Source organism: Melopsittacus undulatus, chromosome 3 (genome assembly GCF_012275295.1).
Source record: "Melopsittacus undulatus isolate bMelUnd1 chromosome 3, bMelUnd1.mat.Z, whole genome shotgun sequence".
Classification (NCBI taxonomy): domain Eukaryota; kingdom Metazoa; phylum Chordata; class Aves; order Psittaciformes; family Psittaculidae; genus Melopsittacus; species Melopsittacus undulatus.
In genome coordinates, this window is record NC_047529.1 from 811525 (window position 1) to 823588 (window position 12064).

General features: G+C 55.6%; 1 protein-coding gene across 1 annotated transcript; it reads left to right on the top strand.

Annotated features, from left to right (window-relative positions):
• The first annotated feature begins 229 nt into the window (after positions 1-229).
• Positions 230-6840, top strand: PAX1 (paired box 1). The gene is made up of 5 exons (XM_034060720.1): positions 230-333; positions 1373-1990; positions 2999-3141; positions 3285-3504; positions 6081-6840. The coding sequence occupies exons 1-5, from the start codon at positions 330-332 to the stop codon at positions 6170-6172; spliced, it is 1077 nt and encodes a 358-aa protein (XP_033916611.1). The 5' UTR covers positions 230-329; the 3' UTR covers positions 6173-6840.
• Positions 6841-12064: the final 5224 nt, after the last annotated feature.

Below are 12064 nucleotides of genomic sequence, written 5' to 3' on the forward strand. Positions count from 1 at the left end.
GGGGGCAGCTCCTCGGGAGGGGGGGGAAGGTGCCGGCCTCTCCCATCCCAGCCCGTCCCGTTCCCCCCCTTAGCGCTGAGGAGCGGCGGCAGCGGCCATTTAGGGGCGGTGCGGGAGCCAATGGGCGTCCCGCCGCCGTGACGGACGGGATTGACGTGCTTCCCACGTCAAATTGATCCCAAGTAGCGGCGGGGGGAACCGGCCCGGAGCCGCCAGGACACCCCCGCCGGCCGCTCCAGGGGCCCGTCTATGCCGGGGCCGGGGCTGCGGCGCTGCGGGCAGGCGGTGCCCCCTCCCCGGCCGGAGCGGCGCTGCCCCGGCGCCGGGCGATGGGTAAGGGCTCCGGGACGGGCTCCGGGATGGGCTCCGGGACGGGGTTGGGGCTGAGGGGAGCCCCGGGCCCGGCCGCTGACGGGGCACGGACGGGACCCGGTCTCGGTACGGAGCTCCGGGCCGTCGTGAGGCGGGCGGGGGTCCGGCACGACGTGCCCGGCTGGGAGGGCGCTCGGCTCCCCGTTCCTCCGCGCTCCCTTCCTCCGCTTTCGCTCCGCTCTTCTCTTTCGGTTCGTTCTCCGGTTCTCGTTGTTTCTCCTTTTTTCGGCCTTTCCACCGCTGTCTTTTTAAGTTCTCTTTTTCTTGTCTTTTCCCCTCTTTTTTTCTTCTCTTTCGCCATCCTTTTTTCTGTCTCTTTTCCTCCATTTTAAAATCTTTTTTTATTCCTCATTTTTTTCTCTGTTCCTTCTTTTTCCCCGTCTCTTCTCATTCTCCCCTGCGGCCTCTTTTCCTCTTCTTTTCTTTCTCCTCACCCCTTTAATTTCTTTTTTGTTCTCTTTCTTTTAGCTCTCTTTATTTCTCTCCCTGCTGTTCATTTCTCCCTTCCTTTTTTCCTGCTTGTATTTCTTTTTCTTTCTCCTTTTCTCTCTTGTTCTCATTTTCCTTTCGTTTCCATTTTCTTCTAAATTTTCATTTCAATTTTCTTTTAAATTTTCCTCTTCTTTTCCCCTCTTCTTTTTCCTTCCCTTTTTCCTTTTTTTTCTTTCGTTTTTCTTTTCCTTTTTTCCTTTTTTTTTTCCTTTTTTCCTGTCATTTCTCCTTCCCTTTTTCATTTCCTTTTCCTTTCCTTTTCCCCTTTCCCCTTTTTTCTTTGCCCCTCTTTTCTTTTCCTAGACCTGCTGGGCAGGCCGCAACTGCCGCAGTGTCCCCGTCCCCATCCCCTCGCGTCCCCACCGCCTCGGGCTCCACGAGAGCCGTCAGTCGGTACCGTGGTGCTCGGTACCTCGGTTGTCGGTACCTCAGTTGTCGGTACCTCGGTGCTCGGTACCTCGGTTGTCGGTACCGCGGTGGTCGGTAACGCAGTGTCCGGCCCATGCAGAGCACACCTACGGGGAGGTGAACCAGTTGGGCGGTGTCTTCGTCAACGGGCGGCCGCTGCCGAACGCGGTGCGGCTGCGGATCGTGGAGCTGGCGCAGCTCGGCATCCGGCCCTGCGACATCAGCCGCCAGCTCCGCGTCTCGCACGGCTGCGTCAGCAAGATCCTGGCCCGTTACAACGAGACGGGCTCCATCCTGCCCGGGGCCATCGGCGGCAGCAAACCGAGGGTCACCACCCCGGCCGTGGTCAAGCACATCCGCGACTACAAGCAAGGAGACCCCGGTATCTTCGCCTGGGAGATCCGGGACCGGCTGCTGGCGGACGGCGTCTGCGACAAGTACAACGTGCCCTCGGTCAGCTCCATCAGCAGGATCCTGCGCAACAAAATCGGCAGCCTCTCGCAGCCCGGCCCCTTCGAGGGCAGCAAACAGCCGCCCCCCCAGCCCGCCCTGCCTTACAGCCCCATCTACCAGTACCCATACCCCGGCCCCATGGCCTCGACGGCCGCCAAGGTGGGGGCTCACCCCGGCGCTCCCCACGTCGGGCTGCCCCGCTCCTGGCCCTCGGCGCACTCCGTCACCAACATCCTGGGCATCCGCACCTTCGTGGAGCAGACTGGTGGGTACCGAGCATCACCCCCTCAACACCCCCGCTTTGTTTGCTTGAATTCTAGGTTTGATTCTTTGGTTGGGCGCATCCCGCTCGGGAAGGACGGGGAGGGAGGGCAGGGAAAGAGAAAGGGGAGGATGGGGGAGATGCGGCGAAGCTCAGACATCTTGAACTTTTTATGAAAAATGTGGAAAATATTTTCTCAGGGATGATAAATTACCGACCGCAAATGCGGAGCCTGAATTTCCCTTTGCGAAGGGGAAAATAAAACATGGAAGGAGGGTAAAAAGGGGGAGAAAACCAACCCGGGAGAGGAAAAAGAGGAGGGGGGAAGAAGGCGGCGAGACGCTTGGAAAACGGGCTCGTTCTCCGGGATCTCCCCCGAGAATTCGCTCTGGTTTTCCTAAAAGCCAAACCGGGATTGGGCCCGGCGCCCCTGCAGCTCCCATCCCCGTGGCCCGAGCCTCGGCCCGCCTGCCCAGCCGGCTCCGAGGGTGACAGACGGGACGGGACGTGGAGGATGGGAAGGGGGAGAAATGCGAGGCCTTTTATCCTTCCAAAAGCCCGAGTAAATCAACCGCATGCGTTTCCCTCCGTGCATAATCATTTATCTTTAAAATTCCGATGTCACTTCTATAAATCTCCTTCGTCAAAGAGAAATTGGGCCTCTAAAATTATCGGGAACATGGAAGCCGGGGAAGGGGGGGTGGTGAGCAGAGGGACCGTGTTCTGGGGGTGACACAACACATCAAGTTCCCCCAAACAGGGTGCATTTAATTCACCGAATTCCAGCCTTTCCCTGGCCTTCTAACGTGGAGCTGGCTGTATCCTTATGCTGCCGGCAGGGACTGGGATGCGAGGTGTATCTGTGCTCTCCGTCCCTATCGGGTTTATACGAACGGACACTTGTAAACCGCTGTTTTCCCCATGTTTCACCCCAAACTCCCTGCTCCGGGGGCCAGGTCCGGGGCCGAAGTGGGGGTAACGTTGACGGGACGTCCGCGCTCTTCTTCGCAGGGGCTCTGGCTGGCACAGAAGGGTCTGCCTATCCCCCCAAAATGGAAGACTGGCCCAGCGTGAACAGGACGGCGTTTCCCCCGGGCCAGGCAGTCAACGGCATCGACAAGGCTGCCATGGAGGGAGATATCAAATACCCGCAGGTAACTGCTGGAGACACACACAGCGAACGGGAACGGGCATCTCCCATCGCTCCCTTTCCTCCTCCACCCTCCACCTCCCCATGGGGGTAACCCCGACAGCGTTTCGTGCTGCATCCCCGACGCGTTTCTCTGCCTGTCCGCAGCCGGCCCCGGGGCTGTCGTCGGTGGGCAGCTTCCTCCCAGCCTGCGCTTACCCCCCGTCCAACCAACACGGCGTCTACGGCGGCCCACCCGGCGGCTACATCCCCCCGGGGCACCCCTGGCAGCCGCAGGGCAGCCCCTTGGCTCACCACGGCCCCGGCGTGGCTGCCCACGGCCCCGACCTGGCCACGGCGATGGCGTTCAAGCAGCACGGGAGGGAAGGTGAGACGGGGCACACAGCACAGGGGCTGCGGGCTCCCTGCGGCCTCAGCAAGAGGGATAGAAACGGGGGAAGGGGGTTGGATTGGGTTCTGGTCTCCAGGAGGGGGGATCCCGATGGATATTCCCGGTGTCGGTGGTATTGCTCCCCACTCCCCGGTGTTATCGGGGTGCTCAGCTGGGCCGGCGGCGGCGAGCAAACCCGGTGTCCCTCGGCTTCCCCTGAGAGCCGTGAGCCGCCGGTACCCACGACGGTGATCCCCGTCTGGCTCATAACATGGAACCTCCTTTTCCCTCGTTATTTGCGCCTATATAGGGAATTGGGAGGATCTGGGGAGAATCCTCCGCTTTCCCTCATCCTCTCCATCCCGGGCAGGGATCGCCCTCTCGGCGGAATCTGTGGCCCCCCTCACGTCGGGGCCCTTTCCCCAGTCCCACCCGGGCTGGGCGCTGTTAATGTTATAAATCCTCCGCTTTGGGGAGTATTTAAACTCCCTACGCCAGGCACGGGGGGGTTTGAATCGAGCGTTCGTATACTCGAGGCGTTAACTGGGGCGTTCGTTTTACCTCCCGTTAATTGTTTCGTCTCAGTTCGTTTCCTCGGTAAGCGCTTTCGATTTAAAGCTCCCATCTCAGCTGTTGTGGGTATAAACCCCTCGGCGATGTCCTTCTCCTTTTCCGCGGTATTAGATTTGCTATTCTTGTCCACATTTGCAATTCATTTCCCACTCATTTAGTTCATTTCTTTATTGTTTGTTTTCTGGGGTTTTACATTTTTGTTTATTTTATATTATTTGATGGCTTCATTTTATATGCATATATATGGGTGTATATCTATTTTTATATATATATATATACACACACACGTCCCTTTGCCTTTTCTAAAGCAGGCAACCTGCTGCGGGTTAGAACATCAGCTGTGTTGGGGCTGAGCTATTGCGAGTGCCAATGGGTGAAAACGGATAATTGTAAACCAATTATTTGGGAAAGAAAATACAACAGAGAAACAGAGTGTGAGAAATGAAAGGAAAAAGAAAGGAGTAAGAAAGGAAAGGAGAAAGAAAGGAGTAAGAAAGGAAAGGAGAAAGAAAACAGAGGAGAGATGACTGCGGGGATTTAATGTGCTTTCCGCGGTATTTTAAGTGACTTGGAGCCAGGGTTTTCTGACTTCAAGCTGTCTCTGCCGAAAGGCCCATGGACTTCCTTCAAATCTTTGTGGTTTTTGGGTTTGCTTTTTGGGCTTTTTTTTAAAAAAATATGATTATTATTTAAATTATTTTTTGTCCTATTTTTTTTAGTTATTTTTTTTAATTTTGTGATTTTTTTCCCCCTCTTTAAAAGCTGATTTTCTTTTCCGTTCCTTTCGGATTCGCTTTTCTGGTTCTGCTCCTTACCTGCCACAACCCAAATACCGATTATGGAACGAACCGTTCCCCCCTGCCCGAGGAGGGGCTGGAGGAAGGACAGGGCAGCCCCGGGGCCCAGCTCCGCTCCCGAGGAGCCGCCCGGCTCCGGCTCGGTGCTGCTCCGCGTCGGCATCTTGCAGGGAGAGAGGCAGCAGGAGGGGAAGGGACAGAGAGAGGGGAAGAGAGGGAAGGAGGGAGGGAAAGGGGGACAAAAGGAGAGAAGGGGAGAAGAAGGAGGGAGGGAAAAGGAGAGGAGGAGGGAAGGCAGGAAGGAGAGAAAGGAGAAAAAGGAGATAAGGAAAACGAAGGGAGGGGAAGGAAAAAGAGGAGAAGAAAAAGAAGGCGAGGAAAAGGGAAGGGAAGGAAAGAGAGAAAGGAAGGAAGAAAAGGAAAGAAGGGAAGAAAAAGGAGAGAAGGGAAAAAAAGAGAGGAGAGAAGGGGAAAAGGGAGAGGAGAGAAGGGGAAAAGGGACAGGAGGAGAGAAGGAAAGAAAGCAAGTGAAAATAAAGACAAACCCAGCAGTTTCATCCTCCACTTCAGAACTTTTCTGCCTTAACAGCCATTATTTCCTCAGAAAACCCTCCCTGCTCATCCCGATGCCTGCAGCAGCCTCAGGACCTTCCATGTCCCATCTTCTAAAGCCAGTGTGTGGGGATCCTCTGGGCCTGGGCCAGCCTCTGACCCTGCACCATGATGCTTTCTGTGGCCAGGTTGTGCCTGGGATGAGCCAGGGATGGGGAGAAGCTCAGCAGGAGGGTGACCACGGCTGGCACAGTGTCCAGATCCCTTCCCCTTGCCGGTGCTGGTGGCACAGTCCCTCCCAGGCCACCACAACCACAGGCTTGAAGAAATGGGATGTGTTCTGTGTGTGGCTGGGGTGGGCCTGGGTCACCTCCCCAGGCAGAGCTGGCCCCATGGCAATGGTGAGGATGTCTGTCCTTACCATCATCATTTGGGATCTGCATAGGCCCCTTTCCTCTCCAGTTCCCCTGGAGGGGTCCAATATAGGGTGTCTTGCTGGGGAGAACGGCTGGGGGGCCCATGGAGCAGAGCTGCTCTTAGGGGCTGTTGGAGAAGGGCCCATGTGTGTGTAGATGTGACTGCAGTGACATGCTTGGAGTCCAGCAATCCACTGCCTTGCTGTTGCATCCTTCCCTTTCCTTTCTCTTGCAGTGGTGGACAGAAAACCTGCCAGCCCCGTGGGGAAATCTCCAGACTCTCTAAATACCATCCATGGACTCTCTATCCCGGCCTCTTCTTCCTAGAGCCACCGAGCAGCAGGCTGGAGACAGTGACTCTTGGAATAAGCACCTGCAAACTGCAACAGAAGCCTGGAGTGCCATTGAACTGTGCCCAAAGTGCCATTGAACTGTGCCCAAAGTGCCATTGAACTGTGCCCAAAGTGCCATCGAACTGTGCCCAAAGTGCCATCGAACTGTGCCCAAAGTGCCATCGAACTGTGCCCAAAGTGCCACCACCTCCAGAAGGTGCCTGTGGGGATGAGGACATAGCCCGTGTGCTGAGGGGTGACATCCTCCCACGGCAATTCCCAGTGCAGGGAAGCACAGTTGGGATGTTTGCTCATGCTGGCTGGACACTTTACCTCAGAAAGGGGTGACAGAGGAGACTCAAGCTTCCTTATTTGTATTGTTTCCCCTCCCTTGCTTTCAGTTTTTCTTTCTCCTTCCCGTGTCTCTGAAGACTTGGATGCAGGGCAGCAAACGCCTCCATGCCAAGACATTGCCGGGAGCATCCCGGCTCCGTCACAGGCCAAGGGAACATGCTTCCTCCAAGGAATGGTTTCTGGCTTCCCCAGCTGTGTGATGGAGCCCTCTCCATTGGAGCCCCCAGTGCCCCTGCCCCGGGGTGGACATGGACAAATGTGCCACGATGGTGCGTGATCTATTTTTATATCAAGCCATAATAAAAGTGACTCCCGTGGGCACATTCTGCTCCCTGCCTTCCCTCAGAGGCCGGCTGAGCACCATCACTTCACCCTCTGCCTCCCGGCCTCCAACAGCATCTGCAGGGGTCTCAGGGGCACTTGGCTGGGTGGGATTGCCCTGTGCTGAGCCTGGGTTGCTGTGGTCTCATTGCAGCCCTGCTCTTCATGCCTCATTGCTGCTCACATTTGGGGTTCTCCTGCACTGGGGGGGTTGTGGCCTCACTGGGTGAGTGCTGGTGCAGTGGGGCCAGCTCTGAGTGCCAGCAGGGAGGTGGGCAGGCTCTGGGCTGTGTTACCCCGCTCCTGTCCAGCCGGCTGGGGCGCATTCAGGATGGGCTCCACTGGGCTTTGCATTCCCTGGCTCCACCAGCCGCTGCCATTGGCTTCGGTCCCTTCATTGTCTGGAGAAGGGGAAGGTCCTACAGCGGGGCAGGGAGGAAATGTCCTGGCAGGAGAATACAGGCCTGGCTTTTAGCAGAGAGTGTGTCGCTGTGGGAGGGATGGGGATGGGGATGGGGGGGGGATGATGCCACATTTGACATCCCACCCCAGGAAATCATTTTGCCTTCAACCTCGGGGTAGCAAAACTCAGTCTTGCCTCTGCTGCTGCAAAGTCTCCAGCCAGAGCCGGTCTTTGCATCCGAGTACAAAGCAAAGGAGGGGATTTTAAGCAGGCGACAGTACTTGTACCAGGGCCACCAGACTGTCACTGACAAGGCTTTAAAGGATGTGAGGATGGAGGAGTCACCTGAAACAGAAGCCTGCTGGCTGGTCCCTGCCAGGTTTATCCCTTTGCAGATGCATTTCAGTTTGTGGCAGAGCAGCTTTAGCAAATGTGACTGATGGCAACACCCTTAAAGCCGGGATGAAGCACACAGGGCCCCTGTCTACCCTGCAGCCTGGGCAGTACAACCCTTCACAGGGGGAAAGGGCAACATGGGCACAGCCCCATCCAGGCCTCTCCCAGGATTCTGCTCCTCTGGGAAGTCAGATCCCTTCAATCCCCAGCGCTGAGACCTTGCTGCTCATGAGCCTGAAGGAACGAGCCTGTCCTCTGTGTAGGGCTGCCAGAACGTCCTGCTGCTGGGGAGCTGGGAGAAGCTGGTTCTAGGAGCTGGAGCTCATCCATGCCAAGCTCCTACACTGCAGAGGGATGGAGTAAGTGAGAATGCCCGTCACCATGGTGACAAACTGTTGTAAAAGGGCTGGAATAGCCTGAAAATGTTGTGCTGTGTTCCATAGGTAACTGTGCCAGCCACCTCTAGCCCTGCAGCATCTTCTGGTTCCTAACACCCGGGCCCTTGTGCTTCAGGGCTGCCTGCGCCCTGACCCCTGCCTCGCAGCACCCCATACTCACACTGGTATATGCTGGTGAGTGGGACGCAGCTGTGATTCCTCCTCTCCCCCCATCCCATGCAGGATGCTTCCACACCCCGTGGAGATGGGATTGAGGCTCAGATGGGATGGGATGAGGAAGACACGAGTGCTGGGATTGGACAGAGACATAGCACAGAGCCCAGTCCTTTTAATGAGCATCCTGCTGGGGTGGTGTGCGAGTGCCTGAGTTATCCCCTTCCAAGGCTGTCAGGAACCTGCCAAATTCCCAAACAACAGCTCGATGTTTTGCATCCACAGCAGCCCCAAGGCAAAGGCAAATCCCTTTGCAAGTGCTTGTTGGGTGCAGGCAGCTGAGGAGCCCTGCATGGGGGCAAAGCACAGTGTACCCAGCCTGGGGATCCAGCCTTGGGGATGAGACAGTTTGGGCTCCATCCATGTGATAGTGGGACACAGTGTGTGATGGAATGCAGTGTGTGATGGGATGCAGCATGTGATGGGATGTGTCATGTGATTGGATGTATGGCATAATGGGATGAACCGTGTGCTGCAATGCATGCATGACGGGATGCAATGTGTGATGGGATGCATCATGTGCTGGGATGTGTTGTGTGATGGGATGCATAATGGTATATATACTGTGTGATGGGATGCAGGGTGTGGTGGGATGCAGGGTGTGATGTGACACAGGGTGTGATGGGATACAGGGTCTGAAGGGATGCACCACATGATGGGATGCACAATGGTATATATACTGTGTGATGGGATGCAGGGTGTGGTGGGATGCAGGGTGTGATGTGACACAGGGTGTGAAGGGATGCTCCACACGATGGGATGCAGCCTCTGATGAGATGCATTGTGCATGGTCCTCCGCTGGCTTCTGCAGGAAGCCGGTGCCAGTGATGCTTCCCGGCACATCCTGGGAGCCCTCGCAAAGTCCATGGGACGCAGCTGGAAGCCAACCCCGCTGTCCCACAGCCCCATCCCTGCCTGCGGCCGCAGCGCACCTCGGGCAGGCTTTGCCACCAGAGGGAGACCCCATTGTTCCATAGGCAGCAGCCGCAGCCGGGAGCAGGCACGGTCCGGGCACAGCAGGAGCCTGCCCTGCTGCGGGTGCCTTTGGGCACCGGGGGCAGCGGTGCCGGTCCGGGGGTGATGCTCGGGGGCAGGTAGGAGCAGGCAGCGGGTGCAGAGCGCTGGGTGACACTGGGTGGCTGCGCATCTGCACCGCTGCTTTCTGCTCTTCCCTTGGTAGCCTTTAAACGCGGTTGTGACAGTTATGATCAGAGAAGGGACTTTGTCATTAAGAAACCGCTTCTTTTGGGATGGTTTCAGCCACTGGATTTAGCTCTGGGTTTTGTCTGGAAGTTGGGAGCTTCCCTCTCCCACTGTGCTTTGCTGTGAGAGTGGAGTTTCCGCAAGGAAGCCTGGCTCGGTTATCCATCTGGACAGATGCTATCACTGAGGCATTGCTGGATGGGATCGGCTCCCTGTGTGCATGCAGAGGCACGTACAGACCCACAGCCACTCTCCTCAAAGCCTGTTTCAACCCTGTTTCCCTTCCCAGCAACATTTTTGATGCAGGCAGTGCAACTGGAAAGCAAAGCATGGGGGCCTGGAGATTGAAGTTAAATATAAGGAAGAAATTCATTACTGAGAGTGGTGAAGCTGTGGCTGCCCCATCCCTGGCAGTGCTCAAGGCCAGGTTGGACACAGGGGCTTGGAGCAGCTGCTCTAGTGGAAGGGGTCCCTGCCCGTGGCAGGGGTTTGGAACTGGATGAGCTGTAAGGTCCTTTCCAGACCAAACCAGGCTGGGGTTCTATGATGATCTACAGTTGTCACCTGTTGAGACAGGTCAAGGATGCCATGGCTTAGTGTCCCCAGTGAGAAAGCTTAAGGAGAAACATTTACTGACCACTCACGTCTCACCTCATGCTATTGATGTGATGTGATCCTTGTGCATGGGCTGCCTCTTGTCAGCACCCAGCTCAGTCAAGGGGCACAACTGGACTTGGTCTAAGCAGAGGTCTCTGAATGAGCAATGCATTTACAAGAGCAGAGCAAGGGTCATGGTGCTGGGGACAGGCGCTAGGTTAATCCCTCCACACACAGCAGCAGATGCTGCCCCACGAGCATCCCCTCCATGTACATGCAAACCAGAGAGCGCTTTGTAAGGGGCTGTAAAGCTTCAGGTGGAAAAACAGCCCAATATATGTGCCCGAGCAAATCCCGCACCAGGAATCACTGCCTCGGGAAGGCAGGAGCAGGGATGCGAAGGGAGGATTGGCTGAAGCCAGGCATAGATCCCGCTTGCTGTGTGAAGGCATTAGCTTTCTGGCAGCACAGGCACACGGGAGGTGGGTCTGTAACCGGAGCTGGGGGGGACGGACAGCCTGAGGAAGAGGGACCCAGCAGCAGGAGCCGGGTTTCAGAGGCGTGAGCTCTTACGGGCTGTAACCCAGCCTGGGTAGTGTGAGGCTCGTCCCTGCCTATCAGCGTGTGTAGTGATGCTCGTCTGAGGCACGTTTAGGTTTCATCACCTCAGCGTCTGCGTTCTCCCCCTGCCAAGCGTATTTGCTCTTAATTAAGGCAATTGGAATGGGGTTGGGTGAGTGCTGGGGCTGGGATAGCCCCTGGTGTGGGAGACACATCTGCCATAGCTCCGTTCAAGCGCAGGGTGATGGAGAAGGGAGAACCTGGCGTGTGGAAGGCTCTGGAGGCTGCGAGGCAGGACTACCCGTGCCAGCAGGGCTTTACCTGTGGTCTGGCTGCAAGCTAACCGAGCTCACAGAGGGGTGGGAGAGAGAACTGCCTGGGAGGAGGATGAAGACAGGGGAGGAAACACTGATTTATTCCTTTGGTTCAGGTCTGGAGCACAGGCTGCCAGTGATGCAATTGCTTTAGTGTCCGTATTATGTTATTTACAGTGCTGAGCATCCTCTCTGGAGCTCCCAGACTCTGCCCAGAGACCTACCAGATCTGGAGGCTTCCCCACAAAGTGCTGGCAATGGAAGAGTTAGCCATTAAACTGCTGGCTCCTAACCCCAGTACCCACTCAATAGGCTCTCCAAGAAGACTTATTTGGCTGTTGTTGGGCTATGAAATAAGGATTTGAGCTGGGATTTTCCCCTTGGAGCAACAAAGAAGGACTATGGGGATGGCCTCCATGGCAGTTGGCACTGGGGGAACTTATGGGTAGGCAAGGCTGGGTCTAGGCCAGTCCCCCCCTAAACCGAGTAAGCCCAGTGGCCCAAAAGGCTATTTATTAGGAGGAAACGTTACAAAGTGCCAGAGCAATCTGGGAATAAATTTCACATTTTCCAAAGTCACTTAAGCAATTGTGGGAAGGTTTCTAAATCTGCAAATGATGGTTTGGCTTGCAGCTTCTATTGGGAGCTAGTAAGAGCTGGGCACTTATCCTTGTGTGTTTGCTTGCAAATGAACTACTAGGGGGAGGCTTTAGTTACAAAGAACTCAGACCATTTGAACCAATCGATTTTGGAAGCTGCACGTAGGATGTTCTCCAAGGTAAGTGGTATTTGCTGAAAACTGACCCTGTCTGAGGACCAGCTCTTTGGCCAAGGTAATCTCCAAGCACACTGCTCAGCCAGGTGTACACAGCCTCTGGGGTGGGTTATTACACAGCCACACGAAACAGGCTGCTGCAGGGAACGTGCCCAATAAGACCTCCCCTAAGGAGGTTTCAGCTTAGAAAATAACAGTTCTAGGAAGTGCACATCATCAGTTTTAAGTTTCTCTTCTTTGGTTATTTTCCAGGTCCATTTGTGTTTTCCTGCTGGTGCAGTAGGAAGACCCTAAGTGTATGTATATGTGTATACGTACACATACACATATATATGTATGTGCATGTACACGC